A 27,418-nucleotide genomic window follows, 5' to 3' on the forward strand; every position below is an offset into this window, starting at 1 on the left:
TTGAATCTTCCGATGACGCTCTTGAGACTTGTTTAGCACATTTTGGCAGAGATTTTGACATAAAAAGTTCCATCCAAGAAGTCAATGCATTGCTTGACTCTAATCCAAAAATGAATACAACAAAATGGAAAGCTAGAGTGGAACCCCTTCCACCATCTGAGTCTAAACTGGTCCCATCTATTGAGAAACCACTCAAAGTCGACCTTAAACAATTACCTGAAAATCTCAAGTATGCATTTTTAGGACCTTCTGAAACCCTGCCTGTCATCATAGCTGCTAACCTTGATAAAGAACAGGAGGGTAAGTTGCTTAATGTTATTAGAGAACATAAGGCAGCTATTAGGTGGACAATAGCGGACATAAAGGGAATAAGCCCCACGGTGTGTATGCATCGTATTCATCTTGAAGAAAACGCAAAAACATCGCGTGAAATGCAAAGGAGGCTTAACCCTAACATGAAAGAGGTCATTCGGGCTGAGGTGCTAAAATTGTTAGATGTTGGTATCATTTACCCCATTTCTGATAGCACATGGGTCAGTCCAGTTCAAGTTGTTCCTAAAAAGTCTGGGATTACGGTGAAAAAGAATGAGGATAATGAGTTAGTACCAACGCGCATGACTACGGGTTGGCGAGTTTGTATTGATTACCGTAAACTGAACCTAGTCACAAGGAAGGATCACTTTCCTCTTCCTTTCATAGATCAGATGCTTGAGAGATTGGCAGGGCATAGCTATTATTGTTTCCTGGATGGTTATTCCGGGTATAATCAGATTCCCATTGCTCCCGAGGATCAAGAGAAAACCACATTTACATGTCCTTTTGGCAAATATGCCTATCGGCGTATGCCATTTGGATTATGTAATGCGCCTGCGACCTTCCAACGATGCATGATGAGTATTTTTTCGGACATGGTTGAGTGTTTTCTTGAGATTTTCATGGATGATTTTTCAATTTTCGGCTCTTCATTTGATGAATGTTTATACCATCTATCTCTTGTCTTGGAAAGATGTGAAAAAACGAACCTGGTATTGAATTGGGAAAAGTGTCATTTTATGGTTCAAAAAGGGATTGTACTCGGGCATGTTATTTCAAGTAAAGGCATTGAAGTTGATAAAGCCAAGATTGATTTAATTTCTAGTCTTCCTCCACCCAGAACGGTTAAAGAGATTAGATCATTCTTAGGGCATGCGGGATTCTACAGGAGATTCATTAAGGATTTTAGCAAAATTTCTCGACCCTTATGCAATTTACTAGCTAAAGATGTTGCTTTTATCCTTAATGATGAGTGTCGGCAAGCTTTTGATAAGCTGAAGCATTTACTGACTTCTGCTCCAATCATCCAACCACCTAATTGGAGTTTACCTTTTGAGCTTATGTGTGATGCTTCGGATTATGCCGTTGGAGCCGTCCTAGGACAGAGATTGAACAAAATGCCTCATGTCATTTATTATGCTAGTAGGACTCTAAATGATGCACAGCTCAACTACTCTACCACTGAAAAAGAATTGTTGGTGGTGGTATTTGCTCTAGACAAATTCAGGTCGTATCTCATAGGGTCAAAGGTTATAGTGTTCTCAGATCATGCAGCATTAAAATATCTTCTTTCTAAAAAAAACGCTAAACCTCGATTGATTCGGTGGATTCTCTTGCTACAAGAATTCGATATTGAAATTCGGGATAAAAAGGGTTCCGAAAATGTAGTAGCCGACCATTTGTCTAGACTTGTCTTAGAGTCCACAGTGGATCTTTTGCCAATGAATGAGTCTTTCCCTAATGAACAACTTCTAACTATTTCCCAATTACCTTGGTATGCGGACATTGTAAACTATCTTATTACAGGTCAACTTCCCTCTCATTGGACTAAACAAGATAAATCCAAATTTCTTGCTGAGGTTAAACATTTCTTTTGGGATGACCCATACATATTCAAAATTTGTCCTGATCAGATTATTAGGAGATGTGTGCCTGAGAGTGAGTTTCATAGTATAATCTCCTTTTGTCATGATCATGCATGTGGCGGTCATTTTGGTTCAAAGAAAACAGCTGCGAAAGTCTTACAAAGTGGATTTTATTGGCCTACACTGTTTCGCGACACCCATGCCTTCTACTCAACATGTGATAGATGCCAACGTACGGGTAATATTTCTCACAAGAACATGATGCCACTTACCAATATTCTCATTGTTGAAATATTTGATGTTTGGGGTATTGACTTCATGGGCCCATTTCCCCCGTCATTCGGTTATGTGTATATCCTTGTGGCCGTCGACTATGTCTCTAAGTGGATTGAAGCAGTGCCATGTAAAACGAATGATCACAGAGTAGTGGTCCGTCTCTTAAAAGAAAATATCTTTTCTCGTTTTGGCACTCCTCGAGCAATTATAAGTGATGGGGGTACTCATTTTTGCAACAAACCGTTTAAATCCTTAATGAAAAAATATTCCATCACTCATAAAGTTGCAACGCCATATCATCCACAAACAAGTGGCCAAGTTGAGGTGTCAAATTGGGAGATTAAACAAATTTTAGAGAAAACGGTTTGCCCCGATCGTAAGGATTGGTCGCAACGGTTGAATGATGCTCTTTGGGCATATCGTACAGCTTTCAAAACTCCGATTGGAATGTCTCCGTACAGGCTTGTATTTGGGAAAGCCTGTCACTTACCTGTGGAATTAGAACATCATGCATATTGGGCCATCAAAACATTTAATTTCGATTTGCACAAGGCCGGATCACACCGAAAACTTCAACTCAATGAGTTAGAGGAAATTCGAAATGAGGCATATGAGAATGCAAAAATTTATAAAGAGCAGACAAAAATCTTCCATGACAAGTCGATTCTTCGCAAGACATTTAAACAGTACCAGAAAGTATTATTGTACAATTCCAGGCTACGCCTCTTTCCTGGAAAACTACGTTCGCGGTGGTATGGTCCTTATCGAGTCGTAAAAGTATTTCCTCATGGAGCAGTTGAGATTCAAAATGTAACAGACGGGAATATCTTCAAAGTAAATGGTCAACGGCTGAAACCATATTTAGATGATTTGGTGAACAAAGATGTTGAGGAAATTTATTTGGCGGACCCAGGTTATCAAGATTGATTAATGGTCCATTCGTGTCTGGCTGAAGACGTTAAACTTAGCGCTCCTGGGAGGCAACCCATCCTTTCATTTCATTTCATTTTCCTAGTTAGTTAGTTCAATGTTTGTGGGTAACATTACCGCAAACCCTCACGAGACTACAACTCGTCCACTAGGGGCAACCTAGGGGTTTAAAGGCTTGTTGCATACGCTAAATGCAATCGAGAGCACCTGCGAAAGTGGTATAGATAGGATTTTCTTTTTGCATTTTTACCATTTTGCTTTTGTTGATTTCTCTCTTATGCTGACTTGCTCTTACATGGATATTTTTTTTGGAAAGCCTCTAGATTCTTTCATACATATACTATTTGTCCATCACTCCTCTTTTATTTTCGTTGTCCCATATGCATTGCATGCTTATTTCTTTTACATTGAGGACAATGTAGATTTTAGGTTGGGGGTGGGCGATTAGATTACCTCATCAGTCTTTTCTTGGTCTTGAGCACAAATTGTGAAAATTTTTAAATTTTTCTGAAATTTCTTATGCATTTGAAGTGATTGTGAAAGATAAGGGTGATTTTAACATTACAAGGTACAGAATATCGGTAATTTATAACTCTAGGATTCAGCCATCCGTTAGATTTCACAGTTAAGTTTGAATTGTTAACCCATAATTAGAACTTTTAAACATTGATTAAGTCATGATCTAACATATCACATCTCGGTTGCACATTAAGGTTCCGTTTCAACATTGAATGATTAACTTAGTAATCACTAAGTATGAAAGAAACCAGCCTGAAATTTTTAGCTTCGGTCTATAACTAAGAATTGAGAGAAAGCATAAGTCATATAATCTTCATCATAGGTTTGCTCCCTATAGATGAAGATTTGATTCCCCATGGTTGACATGAGAAAAGGGTTAGGTGTACAATCTTTACCATAGGTTTGCTCCCTATAGGTGAGGATTTAATTCCCTTCCTTGGCGTTACTGTTCATAAAAAAATCAAAGGCTGATAGAATGAAAAGTTAACCTATCAGGCAAGTGTTGGTTTCAGTTGTCATGCATTTCGTTGTTAATTACTAATGATATCATGAAATTGACAATTGGATCTCTTAATGAGAGTAAACCGAGATGACACTATACACTCATGGAACTCAATATTTAGAATATTCTAATTAATGGATTAATATTTTGAAATTGATTATGAAGTTTATCGTGAGCTTGATTCCAGAAAGAAAAAAATTTTCTGTGCACCATTCATGAATCTTAGAATCATCGCACGATTTGTTCACAAATCACTCAGGTTTACAGAAATTGTTATGTATTTCTAAAATTATTTTTTCGCATGTTTTGCTCGGGACTAGCAAAATGCTGGTTGGGGGTTGTGATGAGGGTCGAATATTACATATCAGACCCCATTTATTACCTAATTTTACGTACATGATAATGTTTAACGGGGTATTTTAATTATATTTTTGTTACAGGATGAAATCATGAGCGTTGATGGAAAAAGAGCACTACAAGCATGGATTTGATGTTCCAAAGTCACCAGAGCAAGGGACGCACTCAAGGGAACTAATACTGAAGAATTCACATACCAGGGATCCGAGGAAATCAAGCCGTTCACGTTAAAAAGGCCCGAAAATGGTCCAGAATGCAAGATCACATGGTTCCCGCCATCCGATTGACTTGAAACTTCATGCATAGCCTGGAGGCCATAAATAAACCGTACATATTAAATTTCAACCATTGAATATCTCGAGAAGTGGCCCAACGGCCAGATCAGCCCTTTAATTCCTTAAGTGGGGCCCACCTGGTCCCTGGATATGGCTCATCTTTGGTATCAACGCTTTAAATTACATGGAGAATCATATGGACGGAGGAGATTTGGTGCATACATCATGATGGACCTCACATGTGCACTGCATGCACGCAGTGCGGACGCACACCAGCAATGCATCAATACACGCAAGGTCGGTCACTGGTCCACTTGGGAGTCCAATTCTGTTCCTTCATAGGTCAATTTTAATGAAAAAATCATATATGCGGTCTAACGAAACCATTGATGAGATGAGAACTTTTTTGTCATCAAATGAATATGTCCTAACAACTTGGGTTATGTTGATCTGTTTGGTAGGTGGTGGAAGGACATTGACATTGCCGGAAAGCTACCATATGTGAGAGATAGGGTGGTGGAGGGCTACTTTTGGATAATCTCGGTGTACTTCGAACCACAGTACTCTCGAGCTAGAATTATAATGGCCAACATGATAGGTCTAATCTCCATAATTGATGACACTTATGATGCATATGGTACATTAGAGGAGCTCGAACTATTCACTGATGCTATTCAAAGGTTTGATATTTCAACTCTAAACATGCGTATAAGAGAAAAGTTTTAGCACTCTCAATGTTATCTAAGTTACTTCCCACGCATAGGCCTAATAAAGCATACTAAGGTTCTCTCTCTTTTCTTTTCCTTTTTGTTTCCTTTTTTTCATGGGCTCGCCTCAATGCTGGTAAAGCCATATTTTAGTGTTTTTTTTTTTTTTTCTAAGTTACTACATATCAAGTATCCACACATGTACAAATGATAGAGGTGACTTCATCTTCGGTTTCTCAATAGGCTATGGCCCCGGCTCCAACGTCAATGCTGAAGTTAGGGCCATTCATGACGGGCTTAAATTTTGTGCCAACCTTGGCCTACAGATCGTTATTGTGGAGTCTGATTCCAGACTTGTCGTCGATTTCCTCAACGGTGTGCTAAATCCCTCCTGGAAATGGTCGTACTGGGTATGCCGCATTAATCATTTTCGCACCATCTTACATGCGGTTTTCTCCCATATTTATCTTGAGGGTAACGACCCTGCTGACGGAATGGCCTGCCTTGGCAGCAGCTTGCAGGAGCCCTACTTCACCAGGGACTTCTCCCTCCTCCCCCGTCGGGTTAGGGGTAGCCTATTCCTCGACAAAGTTGGCCTCGGCTCCGTTCAGATGGCCCCAGCTAGAATCAGTATTGGGTAATTCAGTCCGAGTGTCAGTCGGCCCTTAATTTTTGTTGATGAGTTTCATCCCATGTTCATAATCGTTGTTTTTCGTCCTTTACTCCCTGTCAGACTCTTTTAATCCTAGAGGGACCTGAATGTCCACTTGTACTTCTTTGGATATATGAATGACATTTCAAGTTCAAAAAAAAAAAAAAAGTATCCACACATGTGGTGCGCTTATATGTGATCTGGGCACATATAATGATTCCAGATGAGCAGCCAGCATCACCTGATACGCATGCGTTTGTCTATCCGTTTGGGTGCCCAATTATTCCAGTCATTTACGGTAAGAACATCCGTATTCACGTATTATAAGGCAGATTTGGGGGTGGGGGTTTTTGTTTTTTACCTAAACTTGAGCCATGATAATACCAGTACTGATCATGGACCATATGATACCTAATATGTCCATTTTAACCCTTGACGAGAATTGGATACTATCATCTCAAGTTGGTGTACCCTCTCATGTACCAGGAAATGGCTATAATTTATACACGTTATTGGTCTTCATTTATTTATTCACGCATCCCCCTCTTTGCGAGCAGTGCAACCGAAGTTTCATGGGGCCCATTATGATGACCATCTGAAATCCATGCCATACATCTATTACGTTGGCTCGTGTCAATATGTCAGCCTAAAAACAAGGCAGATCTAAAGCTTCCATGTGCCACGGTACACCATTCAAACCATGAGCATGCTTCTCTTTTTTTATTTTTTGTTTTTTGTTTTTTTTTTTTTGTTTTCTTTTTTTTTTGTTTTTTTTTTCAAGGAGATTATTGCATTCATATGGAGAAAAATACAAATTTTCGGGTGGGCTACACAAAAAGTCGATTGCCGCACCTATCTTGTAGCTCTATTAAGTATCCACAAATTCAAACAAGCACGCTTCTCTCTTGCTTTGCATGTAGCTAACACCTTTGCTATAATTTGTTCAATTCCTCCCCCAACTCTCTCTCTCTCTCTCTCTCTCTCTCTCTCTCTCTCTCTGCGTGTTCCTAACAGTACATCTTGCATCTCTCTGCGTGTTCTTAACAGTACATCTTGCATTTTTCATTGCTTTGGCTTCTGCCATTTTTTATTATTTTCCTTACTATTTTTGTTTTCTTTTTAATTTTAATAAGCTGTGCTTGAACCCCCAATACCTCAAGATTGAACTTGAAATCGATATAGCTGATATAATATCTTTGTCAACTTTATGATTGAAATAGGAATTAACTTCGCATGTAATAAAGATAATTTTGAACACACTGCATTGTTATCTTAGGATTGATGTGGATAAAAATGGATTGTGATCAATGATTGAATCATGATAATGATCTTTATCCTAACTATCCGGTCTTGGCTTTTTAGATTCTGCAATGCCTGTGATCTTGAATTTCATCTTATATTTTCATTGCCCTAAGTTAAAATAAGATGGGCCTAAAGGGCCCCTATGTGAAGTTTGCATGGGATTCTGGGGGATTATGGGGTTTGGGGGCACCACCTCTGAAGTATCATAGTTTTTCAGCTTTTACTAGGGTACTAACATATATTCGTAGGTGAGTTAGAGATTTACATGTATAAGGTTAATTTGTTGGCAGGTTTTTGGGGTGTGAGAGAAGGGGCTTGCTCAAGTGGTACCGGTAACATTGTAAGCCTATGGTGGAGGAAAGTTGTGAGCCCCAGTGATGTGTTAACATAATCCAACCCATTCATCATATGATTCACCCAAAACTCAGCCTAATAAAAAATAACATAAAATATGTTGAGATCGAGGGAATTGTTGGGGGCCTTGCATAAAACCTAATTAGGATCTAGCCTTCCGAAACAAACCAGAATCATGGGATAATAAAGCAATGAAATAAATCAAAGCATAAACCACATGACACCAGGGAATTTTTACGTGGAAAACCCTCAAAGAGGTAAAAACCATGGGACCTCGTCCTGATCAACAATCCACTATAAAGCAGAACGTTACAACTGATCACAAGCATACACCGCTTGGATCAAACCATCTTCACTCACGCAGGAGTGGATAAACAATAAGAGAACAAGAGAAAAAATAGAGAGATCTCACCGATCACGAGGACGTAGAAGCATTGAGACGTGGACTACGAAGTAGATCACCTCTACGAGCAGAATCTCCCTTTTACAACCCTCCTCTCTCTCTCTCACCTTTGATAACCCTAAGCCTTCTTAGAGTATCTTTAGGAAACCTTAGAAAACCCTGGAATCCATCTCAATCCCACATACACCCCTTTATATAAGAATAGAAAGAGGTAGAATCAAAATAGGAAACAATTTCCGCAGAATCTGCATTTCCGCAATCGTATCTGCATAACTCTTCGATGATATCGACGGTCTCTCGATGACAGCCGTCAATATCATCTAAGGTCCTTTAATGATATCGAAACAGGACCAAAACTGTCCAGCAACCAGGGGTGAAACTTTTTGACAATTATCGATGTCATCGAGCCACTCTTGATGACAGCCTTCGATATCATCTAAAGTCCGTCGATGATATCGGAACAGGACAAAAACTGTCCAACGACCAGCGATGAAAAATCTGACTATTATCGATGATATCGAAACTGGTTCAATTTCATCGAAACCAACAATGAGGAGAAAATTTTCATCAAATCTCTCCCTTTTTTACTCAGGAGGAATTCACATTTTTCAAGCCAGCCTCGTTTCTACAAACCTCAAACTTTCCCTTGAGCAAAGCCTTGGTCATCATGTCTAACCCATTATCATTTGTGTAGACCTTCTCAAGTTGTAACAGCTGTAAGCCCCGTATCCTAGACCGTACCGTTCCATAGGCTTCCGCGGTCTTCCCGGTCGAATTCCGGCAACCTTCGACCCTTAACTGGTATTTGCGCGCGACCTGAATTCTCGTGCCGACAACCCGAGTCGATTCAACTCAGGACTTATACCTTAGCGACCGCATCGTCACCGCGGTTCCGATGCCGCGACTCGCGCGCTGATGCGATGCTCTGGTCGGGAGTTGTAGGCCAGCGTTCGGTGTGAGAAAACGCCGCGCGTGCGAATCCCGAGAGAATCTCTACGAGGTGTCACATCAATCAATCAATCCCATCAATCCCATCATGTCAAGTACACATCAACTTTCACCATTTCCCAAGCAACCCCCAAAGTCAAAAAGCTCTTACACAACCCATGCTTTTCTTACACCTTTAGCCAAAAAAGTCCAAAAGTTCTTACACACCCATCCCTCTCTCTCCCATCCATCACTCCATCACCCATCATTCTCTCTCTCTCTCTCCCTTACAAGTCTCTCTCATTTTCAAACCCTCCCTTAAGCAAAAATCCATACGTATGAGACCCTCTCCCATTTCTCTCAAGCTTCATGTGTGGCCCACCTCCCCACCCTTAGATCTCTCATCTCAACCATCCATTTTTCATCTTCCTCCATTAAAGAGAAGCTCAAGGAGCTAAGGAAGCCAAGGGAGCAAGAAGATCAAGTGGTGGGTGTTTTTATAGGGTAGATTTTGATGTTTTTAAGTTGGGCCAAGTGAGGCCAACCGATCAATGGTTTGGATCTCACTTTGGACCTTAAGATGTGGCCGATGGCCCACTTGGATCATCATGATCATTCCATGATGGGGCCATTCTCCATGGACCCCATCATGATGTTTATTTCCTTGTATGCTTAAGGTCATCTAGACCATTTATTTTAGTGGAGAAAGGATCTCCACCGTTGGATTTCAATTCCATGGACCCCACATGTAATGGGATCCACTTGATGTATGATTTAGTGCAAGGGAGGGCCCATAGTGCCGGGGTCCCTCCATCACGCGGGCCTCACTCTCTATCTCTCTCCTTTTTATATATATATATTTTTTGGGTGATGATAATGAGATTGTATGGCCCACTTGAATGGACCCCGCCATGAGGTAGGCATTTTATCCAAACCATTTGCAGCAGGGCCCACCACCTACGTATATGGAAAGTCCAGCGTCCAGGGACGCTGGACGTTGCTGGAAAGAAAACACAAATATCAACTTTTCCAAAGTTTTGGGGTGGTCCATTCATGTAGGCCCCACCTTGATGTATGTATTAAATCCACACCATCCATTCCTTTCCCAAGCCCTTTTTAGGCGTTGACAGGAAAGATGGGATCAATCAGACCTTCGGGCAGGCCATACCATAGCAAATGGTAGTTTTTACCATTGAATCATTCCCTGTTGTTTCTATACGCCGAAACAGGCCCAATATTGGGCTTGTTTCGCTTGGCAGGAGCTATGAAAGGCCGTCGGACGGAGTAGATCATCTAGATGTGGACCCCACTGGTAAAAACCTCAGATTTATCAAAAAAAAAAAAAAAAAAATTAACTAAGCAGCCGCAGCTGCTGCTGCTGTGTCAGTAACGCAGCAGCGCTGCCTGCGCATTGCAGCGGGCGGACGGCTTGGCCGTCGTACAGCCAACCCTAACTTCAGTGAATCACTCCCCAAAAATCAGCTTGATCCAAGACTCAGGTGGCCCACACTGTAGGAAACAGTGGGGTTAGACTTCTACCTTTGAAACCCTTTTGGGGTCCACAGAAGTTTTGGATCAGGGTGAGATTTGTTCTCACCCTTCAACTGGGCCCATGTGACCTTATCAGCGGGTTGGATGGCATCTAAACATTATGGTGGGCCCCACATGGAGCCCACAGTGATGTAAGTGTTTTATCTCCACCGTCCGCCTGGACGGTGGAGCCCACTGTGATGGGTGTGGGTGCGTGCGTGCTGGGTGCGTGCGTGTGTATATATATATATATATGTGTATATTTATATGTATATAAAATATTATATTATATATAATATTATATGCACTACATATATATTATATATTATATTATATTTAATATAATGATGGAGGGAGGCCCATCTCAATTATTTTGGCCCGTGATTGAGGCCCACTTTGATTACATGTAAGGCTCATGGGTCGAGGCCCATTTGGTGTGTTTTGGGCTCATGGGTCGAGGCCCATTTGATGTGTTAGGGGCCCATGGGTTAAGGCCCGTCAAGATGTACTAGGACCTATAAGTTGAGGCCCATTTGATGTGCATATGGGGCCCAATTGTCGAGGCCCATTTGATAAATATAAGGCCCATGTGAGTAGGCCCATTTGATACATGTATGGGGCCCAATTGGCAAGGCCCATTTGATACATACAAGGCCCATGTGAGCAGGCCCATTTGATGCACTCTAAGGCCCACGAGTTATAGCCCATTGTAATGAACATAAGGCCCATTGATGCGGCCCATTGATGTGGCCCACTTAATGAATATAAGGCCCATGAGATACGGCCCATTTGATGTATTGAAGGCCCAATGAGATATACCTAAGGTTCATTGCAATGTGCAGTCCCAACATGATTCATGTAATGATATTTATGACAGTCATGCCTTGGGAGCAATGGTGGTTTGACGTCCACATTGCAAGTATAGTGTGGTTAAATGTCCGCATTATGACTTTCCCTAGGGCCCATTGTTAGGCTCGTACACCTGATATATAGGCAGTCTAGGCCCATCCTTGTTATGATTATCATCCATCCCATATAACATATTTAATTCCATTATTCATAATCATATGCATCATACGTATGCTTGATATGAGAAATGCCTGATCATAGTATATGCCTTCGGGCAGATTATGGGCTCCCGTACAAGGGGTGTTGCCCTACATGAGCGCACGATACGCGCAGGATTGCTGCATGACTGGATAGTGTGATTCATGCATTCGCATTGTGTGATATGGTTACTGTATGCCCTAGCGACATCAGGGCCGTAGCCTCCACAGACGTATCGTGGTTGGCAGGATTGGATACCGAAAATACTGTTCTACATGGGGTGCGATAGATATCCCTGGGTGAAAGTCCCTAAACCCTTATGGTACCATGAGGTTGCTCCAATGTCTAGGACCGAGTGGATGCATGAGCGCGAGTGCCGATTACGACGGTTGCGCTTTCCACCGTGTCGTAGTCGGTTGGAAGGGGGTGCGGCCTTACCCGCCCGAGAGTAGGGGCAATGCTAGGTTGAGTGACCCAGCTCGAGGAATGGGTCCGCTATTGACGAGCCGAGCCCGATATTGACAGGCGGATAGTGAGGTCTTTTCCACTCACCTTATTGCGCGCGATGGGGCGGCAATCTGGCTTGGAGTGTACTAGACCCCGGTGATATTCCAGATTTGAGCCGTATTGACAGGTGGACTTAGATGAGGATTTGTATGCTTGACTTGCATTTCGCATTCCATGGCCTTGGTACGGCTAGTGGGATTCTTAGCATTCATCAGCATGTTCCGCATTACTCTGATAATGTATAGCTGCATTACCACCTTGAGCATACACTTTCACCACCCTCTAAGCTTTCTATAAGCTTATGCACGACTGTTGCGTGCAGGTGACGTTGGATCGCAGCAGCGCTGAGGCTTAGGCGCGTGGCAGATCATTTTTGGAGTTTTGTTCATCTTCATTGTATTTCCCTTATGCTCATTGTACTTGTAAAGTTTTTTATTATAGTGGAAATGTGATGGAGTTTTTGGTTGTTGTGTGTGGGTTATGCCTTTGGTTATGCTTATTACGAATTAAACTGATGTTGAAAATCCTCCTTGTAGCATCCCAGGATCGAAATCTGGCGAATGGACGCTGGGAGCCGAGAATGGGGTTCTACGGAGGCTGTCGGCGCCAGATTCGGCGATCGGGAATTTTGTGAGCCCGGTCTCCGAGTTTGGGGCGTGACAGAAGTTGGTATCAGAGCATAACTCGGGAATAACCAAAAACAACATTACATGTCTGCTATGAATGATTTAAGTCCTAAGTTCGGATAGCCTAGCGATCTTTTATTACCGACCCTTAACGAGTGTGCCTTCGAGAGTTTTCAAAGTTGATAGGCACCTTCGCTCTTTCCTGTAGGACATGGCGCGCAGGAGAGTGACCCGATCGACTCCCGCACCACCACCTGAGACTCCGGCTCCACCACCTGCGGCTCCCGCACTACCACCTACGATTCCTACTCCACCATCCGAGACCCCTACTGCCCAGCGTGAGGATGCCGCTCCTCTACCAGGGATTCATGCTGCCCAGCCTATGGGTGCAGCTCCTCCACCAGAGACTGGTGCGGAGCCTACCGTATCTGTGAGTGCTTCCCAGTTACAGCAGATGCTGCAGGCGCACTTCAGGGGCAGGGCAGACCCCCAGTCGTTTCACCAGCACAGGCAGAGCAGGAGCGCTCGAGTGCCCTCCTTCGAGAGTTCCGACGCCTCGATCCCCCGCATTTCCAGGGTGAGCCAGACCCGACCGTGGCTGAGAGATGGCGCGCCGACGTAGAGAAGATATTTGAGACGATGGGATGCGCGACCGAGCGGCGAGTCCGATTAGCCGTATTTCTCCTTCATGGTGAGGCTGAGCACTGGTGGATGTCAGTCTCTCGAGCAGCGGGCACTGATTTTGTTTGGACTTGGGAGGATTTTGTGGATCGGTTTGACCGACAGTATTTTCCCGATCACATCCGACGTCAGCGAGCGTTGGAGTTTGAGGCCTTGGTGCAGGGCGATATGACAGTGGCTCAGTATGCCGCTTGTTTTATAGCACTGTCAAGATTTGCACCATATTTAGTGGATGATGAGGAGCGGAGAGCCCGCCGATTTGAGGGTGGCTTACGTTACGGTCTTCGAGGCCGTGTTATTGGGCACGAGCTCCCTACATTCGAGGAAGTGGTGCGGAAGGCCCAGATTTTTGAGGCTGAGTGGGACAGTTCTCAGTCTGATCGCGGTCAGAGGAGGGACCGGAAGAGGCAGGCTCCTTCCAGTGATACGCAGCAGGGTCGACCTCAGCAGATGCGCACAGGTCGCCCAGCCTTCCGAGCGCCAGCACCACCTCCACCACCACCTCCGAGACAGTTCACTGGCACTTGTTTTAGGTGCGGTGCGGCAGGACACCGTATGTGGGAGTGTCCTCGTCCCCAGCAGCAGCAGCAGCAGCAGAGAGGTCCACAGCAGCCTCCACCACCGCAGCAGCAGCAGAGACCCCCACAGCAGCAGCAGAGGCCCCCACAGCAGCAGCGACAGCAGCCCCCACCACCGAGGCCACCTCAGCAGCAGCATCAGCACCAGCCTCCGAGGCCGCAGCAGCAGAGGCAGCAGTTTCGACCGCCTCAGCGACCCCAGCAGCAGCAGCACGCTCAGAGGGGACAGGCACCTCCCCAGCCGGCTCAGGCTCGATTCTATGCAGCCCAGCAGGATCCTCAGTCATCTGGAGGAGTCGTTGAGGGTATACTTCCAGTATCTGCATGCATTGCACGTGTGTTGTTTGATTCTGGTGCATCGCATTCTTTTGTGGCTGAGAGTTTTTGCCGATCGACTGGTTTGCCATTGGAGTCTGCTCGTGAGGGGTTGACAGTATCGACTCCCTTGGGGAAGACTGCAGTGTTGGGCCGATTTTGCTTGTCTTGCCCCGTTTTGGTTGGGGATATGTTTTTGCCTGCCGACCTGTTTGCTTTGCCTATGTCCGAGTTTGATGTCATCCTGGGCATGGATTGGCTTGCTGAGTACCACGCCATATTGGATTGTTCCGCGAGGACAGTCACGTTTTGTATACCTGGCTTGCCGCAGTTCCAGTTCATTGCTGAGCCCAGAGGAGAGCCGTTGTCTTGTTTGATGTCTTGTGCCTTAGAGGAGCCCATAGCGGTGAGTGTAGACCAGTTGCCTGTGGTTTGCGATTTTCCCGATGTATTTCAGGAGATTCCGGGATTACCGCCTCGTCGACTCACCGAGTTTCAGATTGATCTCGTGCCCGGTACTGCGCCTATTTCAAAGGCCCCGTATCGTATGGCACCATTGGAATTGTGAAAACTGCAGAAGCAGTTGGACGAGTTGCGCGAGTTGGGCTTTATCCGTCCGAGCAATTCATCGTCGGGAGCACCGGTACTCTTTGTGAAGAAGAAGGATGGCTCGTTGAGGCTCTACGTAGATTACCGCGAGCTCAACAAGGTCACGATCAAGAACAAGTACCCGCTCCCGAGGATTGATGATTTGTTTGATTAGCTGCAGGGTGCACAGTTCTTTTCGAAGATTGATTTGCGTTCCGGTTATCATCAGATTCGGGTCCGAGAGGAGGACATTCCGAAGACAGCATTCAGGACACGTTATGGTCATTTCGAGTTTCAGGTCATGTCCTTCGGACTGACCAATGCGCCAGCAGTGTTCATGCAGTTGATGAACGAGGTCTTCCGTCCGTATCTCGATCAGTTTGTTGTAGTCTTCATCGACGACATTCTGATTTATTCGAGGACTCGTGAGGAGCATGAGCAGCATTTGGAGGTTACATTGCAGACCCTCCGCGCACACCAGTTGTATGCGAAGCTGGAGAAGTGCGAGTTTTGGCAGGAGGAGGTGAAGTTCCTCGGTCACGTGGTGACGAGGGAGGGTGTCGCAGTGGACCCCTCGAAGGTTGAGGCAGTGCGTCAGTGGGACCAGCCCACGACTGCGTCCGAGATCCGTAGTTTCCTTGGTTTAGCGGGCTACTATCGGCGTTTCATTGAGGGCTTCTCTCGTATTGCAGCCCTGTTGAGGTTGAACCGGAAGGGCGCAGAGTTTATTTGGAGTGACGCTGCGAGCGAGCATTTATGGAGTTAAAGGACCGTCGACGTCGCTCCTGTCCTCACTCTTCCCTCGGGAGTGACGGATTTATTGTATTCACCGATGCCTCGCATATTGGTTTGGGTCTGTCCTGATGCAGCACGGCATTTTGAGGTCTTCCGTCTCGCCACTCAAGGTCCATGAGCCTGAACTACCCCACGCATGATTTAGAGTTGGCTGCAGCTGTCTTCGCACCGAAGGTGTGGAGACACTATCTCTATGGGGTTAGGTTCGAGCTCTTTTCGACCACAAGAGCTTGAAGTACCTCTTCTCGCGGTCTGAGTTGAACATGAGAAAGGCGTTGGATGGAGCTCTGAAGGACTATGATTTCGATCTCCGGTACCACCCGGGTAAGGCGAACGTGGTGGCGGATGCCTTCAGCCGTCAGTTAAGAGGCTGGTGGCGCATATGATGATTCGGGAGTGGCGGATGCTCGAGGATATAGCAGAGTAAGACTTTGAGTTAGGCTTGCAGACTACTATTATGCAGTAATCGAGCATGTCGATTCAACACTATCAAGTCGCAAGGGTGATCGAGGCTCGACACGAGTCGTTACGGGATTACCGAGCGATGCAGATCTCGAGAGTCGACGATTAGCGATTGGTACAGATGGTGGACTTCGCTTCAGAGGCCGATTATGTGTCCCGGATATTCCTGAGCTACGCCGAGATCTTATGACCGAGGCACATCGATCGCGGTTTTCTATCCATCCTGGCTCGACGAAGATGTACCATGACATGAGGCGACAGTATTTTTGGGCGGGGATGAAGCGCCAGATCGCCAGCTTTGTGGCCGAGTGTGACACGTGCCAGCGTGTCAAGGCCGATCATCAGAGACCCCCTGGTCTATTGCAGCCGTTGAGTGTCCCGATGTGGAAGTAGGAGCACGTGTCGACAGATTTCATTATGAGCTTGTCGAGGACTCAGCGCGGTCATGACACCATCTGGGTTGTCGTTGATCGACTGACGAAGTCGGCACATTTTATTGCGATACGTGCGACTTGGCCTTTGGACCGGCTTACGAGATTATTCATCGAGAATATCGTGAGACTGCATGGCGTTCCAGTCTCGATCGTTTCTGACCGAGACCCGAGGTTCACGTCTCAGTTTTGGGGGAGCTTCCAGAGAGCGATGGGTTCTGATTTGCAGCTCAGCACCGCGTACCATCCGCAGACCGATGGCCAGACCAAGAGGGTCAACCAGATCCTTGAGGATATGCTTCGGGCCTGCGCGATTGATTTCGGGGGTAGCTGGGATGAGCATCTGCGATTGGCTGAGTTCTCATACAATAATAGCTATCAGGCGACCATCGGCATGGCTCCTTTTGAGGCACTATATGGCAGACCATGCAGATCACCGAGTTGTTGGACCGAGGTTGGAGAGCGTCGTCTCTTAGGTCCCGAGCTTGTGCAGGAGACATCAGAAGCTATTGATATCATCAGGCAGAGGATGCGCACAGCTCAGAGCCGGCAGAAGAGTTTTGCTGATCGTCGGCGTCGTCCCTTGGAGTTTGATGTAGGGGACCATGTGTATCTCAAGGTCTCGCCCATGAAGGGCGTAGTTCGATTTAGAGCGAAGGGCAAGCTTGCCCCGAGGTTCATAGGACCTTTTGAGATCACTGGGCGCGTTGGCGCCGTGGCCTATCGGCTTGCCTTGCCATCTCAGTTGTCTGGCGTCCACAACGTTTTTCATGTCTCCATGTTGAGGAAGTGTGGGTCAGACATCGTTCCTGTTATCGATTGGCAGCCGTTAGAGGTTCGTGAGGACGCTTCCTATATTGTGCAGCCAGTCTGTATCCTTGATCAGAAGGAGCAGGTCCTCCGGACTAAGGTCATTCCGTTGGTGAAGGTTCAGTGGGGTCACCATTCTGTTGATGAGGCTTCTTGGGAGCGTGAGTCTGAGATTTGAGAGCGTTATCCCCATCTTTTTGATGATTGATTGTGTTGCATGTTGTATGTTATCTCTGATTTTATATAGTGATGTTATGTTTCTTCTCCCTCTTGAGTTCTGCCTAGTTGCGATGATTGTGTAAATTTTGAGGACGAAATTTCTATTAGGAGGGGAGAGCTGTAAGCCCCGTATCCTAGACCGTACCGTTCCATAGGCTTCCGCGGTCTTCCCGGTCGAATTCCGGCAACCTTCGACCCTTAACTGGTATTTACGCGTGACCTGGATTCTCGTGCCGACAACCCGAGTCGATTCAACTCAGGACTTATACCTTAGCCACCGCATCGTCGCCGCGGTTCCGATGCCGCGACTCGCGCGCTGATGCGATGCTCTGGTCGGGAGTTGTAGGCCAGCGTTCGGTGCGAGAAAACGCCGCGCGTGCGAATCCCGAGAGAATCTCTACGAGGTGTCACATCAATCAATCAATCCCATCAATCCCATCATGTTAAGTACACATCAACTTTCACCATTTCCCAAGCAACCCCCAAAGTCAAAAAGCTCTTACACAACCCATGCTTTTCTTACACCTTTAGCCAAAAAAGTCCAAAAGTTCTTACACACCCATCCCTCTCTCTCCCATCCATCACTCCATCACCCATCATTCTCTCTCTCTCTCTCTCTCCCTTACAAGTCTCTCTCATTTTCAAACCCTCCCTTAAGCAAAAATCCATACGTATGAGACCCTCTCCCATTTCTCTCAAGCTTCATGTGTGGCCCACCTCCCCACCCTTAGATCTCTCATCTCAACCATCCATTTTTCATCTTCCTCCATTAAAGAGAAGCTCAAGGAGCTAAGGAAGCCAAGGGAGCAAGAAGATCAAGTGGTGGGTGTTTTTATAGGGTAGATTTTGATGTTTTTAAGTTGGGCCAAGTGAGGCCAACCGATCAATGGTTTGGATCTCACTTTGGACCTTAAGATGTGGCCGATGGCCCACTTGGATCATCATGATCATTCCATGATGGGGCCATTCTCCATGGACCCCATCATGATGTTTATTTCCTTGTATGCTTAAGGTCATCTAGACCATTTATTTTAGTGGAGAAAGGATCTCCACCGTTGGATTTCAATTCCATGGACCCCACATGTAATGGGATCCACTTGATGTATGATTTAGTGCAAGGGAGGGCCCATAGTGTCGGGGTCCCTCCATCACGCGGGCCTCACTCTCTATCTCTCTCCTTTTTATATTTTATTTTATTTTATTTTATTTTTTTGGGTGATGATAATGAGATTGTATGGCCCACTTGAATGGACCCCGCCATGAGGTAGGCATTTTATCCAAACCATTTGCAGCAGGGCCCACCACCTACGTATATGGAAAGTCCAGCGTCCAGGGACGCTGGACGTTGCTGGAAAGAAAACACAAATATCAACTTTTCCAAAGTTTTGGGGTGGTCCATTCATGTAGGCCCCACCTTGATGTATGTATTAAATCCACACCATCCATTCCTTTCCCAAGCCCTTTTTAGGCGTTGACCCGAAAGATGGGATCAATCAGACCTTCGGGCGGGCCATACCATAGCAAATGGTAGTTTTCACCATTGAATCATTCCCTGTTGTTTCTATACGCCGAAACAGGCCCAATATTGGGCTTGTTTCGCTTGGCAGGAGCTATGAAAGGCCGTCGGACGGAGTAGATCATCTAGATGTGGACCCCACTGGTAAAAACCTCAGATTTTTCAAAAAAAAAAAAAAAAAAAAAAAAAGACGGCTTGGCCATCGTACAGCCAATCACGACTGTAGCTGTGGGCCCCACATTGATGTTTATTTGTCATCTAATCCATCCATACAGTGGGCCCTAACTTCAGTGAATCACTCCCCAAAAATCAGCTTGATCCAAGACTCAGGTGGCCCACACCGTAGGAAACAGTGGGGTTAGACTTCTACCTTTGAAACCCTTTTGGGGTCCACAGAAGTTTTGGATCAGGGTGAGATTTGTTCTCACCCTTCAACTGGGCCCATGTGACCTTATCAGCGGGTTGGATGGCATCTAAACATTATGGTGGGCCCCACATGGAGCCCACAGTGATGTAAGTGTTTTATCTCCACCGTCCGCCTGGACGGTGGAGCCCACTGTGATGGGTGTGGGTGCGTGCGTGCTGGGTGCGTGCGTGTGTATATATATATATATATGTGTATATTTATATGTATATAAAATATTATATTATATATAATATTATATGCACTACATATATATTATATATTATATTATATTTAATATAATGATGGAGGGAGGCCCATCTCAATTATTTTGGCCCGTGATTGAGGCCCACTTTGATTACATGTAAGGCTCATGGGTCGAGGCCCATTTGGTGTGTTTTGGGCTCATGGGTCGAGGCCCATTTGATGTGTTAGGGGCCCATGGGTTAAGGCCCGTCAAGATGTACTAGGACCTATAAGTTGAGGCCCATTTGATGTGCATATGGGGCCCAATTGTCGAGGCCCATTTGATAAATATAAGGCCCATGTGAGTAGGCCCATTTGATACATGTATGGGGCCCAATTGGCAAGGCCCATTTGATACATACAAGGCCCATGTGAGCAGGCCCATTTGATGCACTCTAAGGCCCACGAGTTATAGCCCATTGTAATGAACATAAGGCCCATTGATGCGGCCCATTGATGTGGCCCACTTAATGAATATAAGGCCCATGAGATACGGCCCATTTGATGTATTGAAGGCCCAATGAGATATACCTAAGGTTCATTGCAATGTGCAGTCCCAACATGATTCATGTAATGATATTTATGACAGTCATGCCTTGGGAGCAATGGTGGTTTGACGTCCACATTGCAAGTATAGTGTGGTTAAATGTCCGCATTATGACTTTCCCTAGGGCCCATTGTTAGGCTCGTACACCTGATATATAGGCAGTCTAGGCCCATCCTTGTTATGATTATCATCCATCCCATATAACATATTTAATTCCATTATTCATAATCATATGCATCATACGTATGCTTGATATGAGAAATGCCTGATCATAGTATATGCCTTCGGGCAGATGGTTTAGGGGCTCCCGTACAAGGGGTGTTGCCCTACATGAGCGCACGATACGCGCAGGATTGCTGCATGACTGGATAGTGTGATTCATGCATTCGCATTGTGTGATATGGTTACTGTATGCCCTAGCGACATCAGGGCCGTAGCCTCCACAGACGTATCGTGGTTGGCAGGATTGGATACCGAAAATACTGTTCTACATGGGGTGTGATAGATATCCCTGGGTGAAAGTCCCTAAACCCTTATGGTACCAGGAGGTTGCTCCAATGTCTAGACCGAGTGGATGCATGAGCGCTGAGTGCCGATTACCAGACGGTTGCGCTTTCCACTGTGTCGTAGTCGGTTGGAAGGGGGTGCGGCCTTACCCGCCCGAGAGTAGGGGGCAATGCTAGGCTGAGTCTGACCAGCTCGAGGAATGGGTCCGCTATTGACGAGCCGAGCCCGATATTGGCAGGCGGATAGTGAGGTCTTTTCCACTCACCTTATTGCGCGCGATGGGGCGGCAATCTGGCTTGGAGTGTACTAGACCCCGGTGATATTCCAGATTTGAGCCGTATTGACAGGTGGACTTAGATGAGGATTTGTATGCTTGACTTGCATTTCGCATTGCATGGCCTTGGTACGGCTAGTGGGATTCTTAGCATTCATCAGCATGTTCCGCATTACTCTGATACTGTATAGCTGCATTACCACCTTGAGCATACACTTTCACCACCCTCTAAGCTTTCTATAAGCTTATGCACGACTGTTGCGTGCAGGTGACGTTGGATCGCAGCAGCGCTGAGGCTTAGGCGCGTGGCAGATCATTTTTGGAGTTTTGTTCATCTTCATTGTATTTTCCTTATGCTCATTGTACTTGTAGAGTTTTTTATTATAGTGGAAATGTGATGGAGTTTTTGGTTGTTGTGTGTGGGTTATGCCTTTGGTTATGCTTATTACGAATTAAACTGATGTTGAAAATTCTCCTTATAGCATCCCAGGATCGGAATCTGGCGAATGGGCGCTGGGAGCCGAGAATGGGGTTCTACGGAGGCTGTCGGCGCCAGATTCGGCGATCGGGAATTTTGTGAGTCCGGTCTCCGAGTTTGGGGCGTGACACCTTCTGTTCCAAAGTATCCCTGATCCAGTGATACCAAATCTCTATGTGCTTTGACTTGGAGTGCTGACTTGGATTCTTGCTCAAGTGTATAGCACTTTAACTATTGCAATAGACCACGTGCTGCTCCTGCTTCAAGCTAAGTTCATGTAGGAACCTCTTCATCCAAAGCATCTCTTTACATGCGTCTGTGACTGCAATATACTCAGCCTCTGTCGTCGACAATGCTACGACCTTCTGTAGCTTGCTCTGCCAAGAAACCGTTCCCCTTACAAACGTGAACATGAACCCCGATGTAGACTTCTTGGAGTCTATGTCACCTGTCATAATTACATCTGTGTAACCCTCTAACACAGGTTTTCCGTCACTATAGTATAGGCTCAACCTGGATGAGCCTCTTAGATACCGCAGTATCTATTTCACCGCTGCCCAATGCTCTTTACCAGGATTGGCAAGATACCGGCTGACAACACCCACCGCATATGTTATGTCTGGGCGTGTACATTCCATAGCATACATCAAACTTCCTACTGCTGACACGTAGGGTATCTTCTGCATCTCTTCCACCTCTGCCTTTGTCTTGAGACACTGTCTGTCGCTCAATCTGAAGTGACCATCCAGTGGAGTACTGACCAGCTTCGCTGCTTCATATTGAACCGCTTTGAGACTTTCTCAATATATCACTCTTGTGACAGCCAAAGCTTCCTGCTGCTTCTGTCATAGGTTATCTCCATTCCTAGGATCTGTTTAGCCGGGCCCAAGTATTTCATCGCAAACGACTCGCCTAACTCCTATTCAGCCTGTCGATCTTCTTTATGTCTTTTCACATGATGAACATGTCATCAACATATAATAGTAGAACTAAGAAATCACCATCTGAGAACTTGCGCGTGAACACATAGTGGTCCGACTCCGTTCTATCATACCCATGCTTCAACATAAACGAGTCGAACTTCTTGTACCATTGCCGTGAAACTTGTTTCAGCCCATACAAACTCTTCCTCAGCCTACACACCATATGCTCCTTACCCTTGACTTCAAACCCCTCTGATTGGTGCATATAGATCTCTTCTTCCAGGTGACCATGGAAAAAGGCAGTTTTAACATCTAACTGCTCTATCTCCAGATCCATGCTCGCCGCCAACCCAAGCAACACCTGTATGGCTGTCATCTTCACCACCGGTGAGAATATCTCCTCAAAGTCTATACATTTCCTCTAACCAAACCCTTTCACAATAAGTCTGGCCTTGAACCTCGTCTATGAATTTTTCTGCTCAACCATCTTTCTGAACACCCACTTGTTGCTCAAAGCTTTCTTGCCCTTAGGCAATTTCACCATGTCATAGGTGTGGTTCTTATACAAGGATTCTATCTCCTCTTGCATAGCTTTTAACCACTCCCCCTTATGTTCGTCGACTAGGGCCTCAGAATAATCTTCTAGATCTCCCCCATCAGTGAGCATAATGTACTCATACGGCGAGTACCTCTTGGATGGTTATCTGTCCCTAGATGACCTCCTAACCTGTGGCTCAACAGATGGATCAACGGGGGGCTGCTCCCCTGGTCCATCTTCTAAAGGAACTCTCTCGTCCTCTGTACCTTTTTATACTCCCCCGTCATCTGGCGCCACAGGAGGAATAATTGGATCCATGTCCTCTAGCTCACCTGAACTAGGCTGGTTCTAACTTACCAATGTCTTCTATACACTGATTTTCAAAGAAAACCACATCTTTGCTCATGACGAGCTTCTTCTCAGTCGGATCCCACAATCTGTAACCAAATTTTTCATCACCGTACCCCAACAACACACACTGCCTGATCTTCATATCGAGCTTGAACCTCTTGCCCTTTGGTACGTGAACGGATGCCCTATATCCGAACACCCTGAGATGACTGTATGATGGATCCTGTCCAGTCCACACCTTCTCAGGTACTTCTCCATTCAATGGGGCTGATGGAGACCTGTTTATCAAATACACCGCCATGTGCATTGCTTCTCCCCAGAACGTCTTGGGCAACTTCGCATGAGATAACATGCATCTGATTCTCTCAACAATGGTGCGATTCATTCGATCAACTACACCATTATGTTGGGGGGTCTTGGGAACCGTCTGTTCATGCCGTATACCCAAGGACTTGTAGTACTCATGAAAGTCGCCAATGTATTCACCACCATTGTTAGTGCGGATGCACTTCAATGATCTACCTGTCTCTCTCTCGACCATATCATGAAACAATTTAAACACACCAAAGACCTCATCCTTAGATTTCAAAGCATAAACCCAAACCCTCCTAGATGCATCATCTATAAAAGTGACAAAATATAATGCCCCACCCAAGGTTTTTATCCTCATAGGACCACAAACATCAGAATAAATCAAATCTAATGCATGCACTTTATTAACATGAGAAGCAGTTTTAATGAACGAAACTCTATGTTGTTTTCTTGATAAACAATCAAGACAGGTTTTGAGAGGTGTACCTGTCACGTCTGGAAGGAGCCGCTTCCTCGCTAGTAGCTGAAGCCCTTTTTCACTCATGTGGCCTAGACGCCTGCGCCATATGTCAATAACTGAATCTTCCGCTGCGTTCAACTCACCCTTGCACATACTGACGCTTGCCTTGTACAGGGCGCAACACTTCTTTCCTCTGACCACAATCAATGAACCCTTGATGAGCTTCCAACGCCAACCAGCAAACCGGCTTTCATAGCCATCATCATCCAGCCTTCCCGTCAATATCAAGTTGAGGCGAAGGTTTGGAATGTGTCTCACATCCCTGAGAACCAATGTGTAGCCCACATCGGTCTTCACACAAATATCATCGACTCCTGCGATCTTTGATACACCAGAATTTTCCATCTTCATGGTCCCAAAGTCACCTGAGTTGTAGCTTGTGAAGAAGTCCCTACGTAGAGTCACATGAAAAGAAGCTTCTGATTTTATCACCCAGTCGGTGTCCTGACTCGTAGCCGTGAGACATACATCGTAATTTGCTGAAAGAATAACTACAACATCACCATCTGAAGCGACCGCAGTGGAATCTGATTCATCTTCCTTCTCCTTTCCTTTTCCTTTCTTGTCGTTCTTCTTACCACAACATTCATGCTTGTAGTGGCCCTTCTTGCCACAATTCCAGCATTCAACATCCTTCCTGGTACTTGACTTGCCTCTTGATTTATCTCGGGCCTTCCCACCCTTTCTGTTCTTTCCTCTCCCCCGTTCCTATGTCACAAGGGCCTCTTACTGAGTAGACCCCTGAGACTTCCTGCTTGTCTCCTCATTAAAGAGATAACTGGTTACCTGTTCTATGGATATCTTTCCGTCTGGTGCGGAGTTACTTAGAGACACCACCAATGTCTCCCAACTTTCAGGCAATGAACTAAGCAATAACAAAGCATACAATTCATCATTTACGACCATCTTCATAGCGGAGAGTTGGTTCACTATATTGCTGACCTCATTCATGTGCTTGGCCACAGAACCACCATCCTTGAACTTGAGATTCACAAGTCGCCTTATCAGAAAAATCTTATTACCGGCTGTCTTCTTCTCATACAGTCCTTCTAATTTTAGCCATAGGCTAGCGGCTGAGGTCTCTGTAGACACATGGTGGAACACAGAATCATCTAGCCATTGTCTAATAAACCCCATCGCTTTCCGGTCCAACTTCTTCCAATCATCATTAGATATATCCTTGGATTTTTCTGATATGCCTAAAATTGGAGAATATAGGTCCTTGCAATAAAGCAAGTCCTCCTTCTTAGCCTTCCATATGGTCCAGTTAGAACCATTGAGGCTGATCATCCTTAATGAGCCACCTTCTATAATTCCAAACCGATCCTACCCGTTCAATAAACTTAGCTCTGATCACAGTAATAGAAAAAGAGAAAAAATGGAGAGATCTCACCAATCACGAGGACGTAGAAGCGCTGAGACGTGGACTGCGAAGTGGATCACCTCTATAAGCAGAATCTCTCTTCTACAAGCTTTCTCTCTCACCTTTGATAGCCCTAAGCCCTCTTAGAGTATTTTTAGGAAACCTTAGAAAACCCTGAAATCCACCTCAATCCCGCATACACCCCTTTATATAAAAATAGAAAGAGGTAGAATCAAAATAGGAAACAATTTCCGCAGAATCTGCGTTTCAGCAATCGCATCTGCATAACCTTTCGATGATATCGACAGTTTCTCGATGACAGCCGTCGATATCATCTAAGGTCCTTCGATAATATCGAAACAGGACCAAAACTGTTTAGCAACCAAGGGTGGAAATTTTTGATAATTATCGATGTCATCGAGCCACTCTCAATGACAGCCTTTGATATCATCTAAAGTTCGTCGATGATATCGGAATAGGACAAAAATTGTCCAACGACCAGCGGTGAAAAATCTGACAATTATCGATGATATCGAAACCAGCAATGAGGAGAAAATCCCCATCAGGAATACCCACCATTTATTAGAAGGGTATTAGGGAATCGCGGAAGAAGACTACAAATTTGAATCAAACAAGAGAGATATAAACACAAATAATCACCACAAAGAACACGAATTTACATAGAAAATTCTTACGAGAAAAAGACACGGTACAAAGCGACAACAAATCTACTATGAAATATGAATTATAAGAGATAAATGAACTTACTAATCCAAAGTATCTTTACTAACATACTTTTCATATTTAAAAAGATAACATTGATTGTTTACTATATATACAGTGCTCATATATATCAAAATCAACACTTTGAAAATGTAGGAATAAAAAGAACGATTAAAAAAATACCTTTATACTACGCTCGCTCATATGACATAGACGTACGTGCCAAAAACATGCTGATATGGACTCTACTACAGACATTATAGCTCCACCTAATATAGTATTCTCAATCAACTTGTAAAGGTTACCGCTACGCTGTGTCTTTATCACTACGAGTGCTCCCTTTTAAACCTTAAGGACACGATCAAAAGCGGTGAATTTATACCCAATTGCCTTGAGAGCTCCTAGAGAGATTGGATTCTTCCGTAAGTTATGAATGTGTTTCACATCTGTAAGTATATGTTCCATCCAACCAAACATCCTGATGCGAACTGATCCGATTTTAATAACCTTATAAGCAACATCATTGTCCATAAACATTTGGTTACCATCATACTCATTGTATGTGGTGAATTAATCCCGATGCAATGTCATCTGGTCAAGATATCACAAGTGTCCACGTCCTTACTCGATTCTGTTGTATTGGCCTCCTTTAGTATTTCATCTACCTTATCTCTATTTTGGCCTTTAGGATTCCAGCAATCCTTCTTCTTATGCCCTTATTTCTATAGTTCCGATACTTCATCTATCATTTACCCTTAAACTTAGACCATGGTTTCGAGTTTCCCTTCTCTCGCTCAGAATTTATTTCCCTACCTATCAATGTATTCGTAGATGAACCTGCGCCTCTGTCCTTCTTTCCCAACACCTTCAACTGAAGTGTTGAGATGACATTCTCAACATCAATGGTCTCTTTATCATGGCATGTAATGTCTATGAAACTATAGTAAGACTCTGGAAGAAAGCTCAACAAAATTAAGACTTAATCTTCTTTGCCAATCTTCACTTCTACACTTGCAACTGATCTGA

General features: G+C 44.9%; 1 protein-coding gene across 2 annotated transcripts in view; it reads left to right on the forward strand.

Moving 5' to 3' along the window:
* LOC131238839 (probable terpene synthase 2) overlaps positions 1 to 27,418 on the forward strand; it is an 85,748-nt gene that overhangs the window by 9,989 nt on the left and 48,341 nt on the right. For both annotated transcript variants that reach the window (XM_058236442.1, XM_058236438.1), the window contains exon 4: positions 5,219 to 5,437. In XM_058236442.1, coding sequence (XP_058092425.1) covers positions 5,219 to 5,437 — 219 coding nt within the window. The remainder of the gene's footprint in view (positions 1 to 5,218; positions 5,438 to 27,418) is intronic.

The sequence above is a fragment of the Magnolia sinica genome, chromosome 1 (genome assembly GCF_029962835.1).
Source record: "Magnolia sinica isolate HGM2019 chromosome 1, MsV1, whole genome shotgun sequence".
Classification (NCBI taxonomy): Eukaryota; Viridiplantae; Streptophyta; class Magnoliopsida; order Magnoliales; family Magnoliaceae; genus Magnolia; species Magnolia sinica.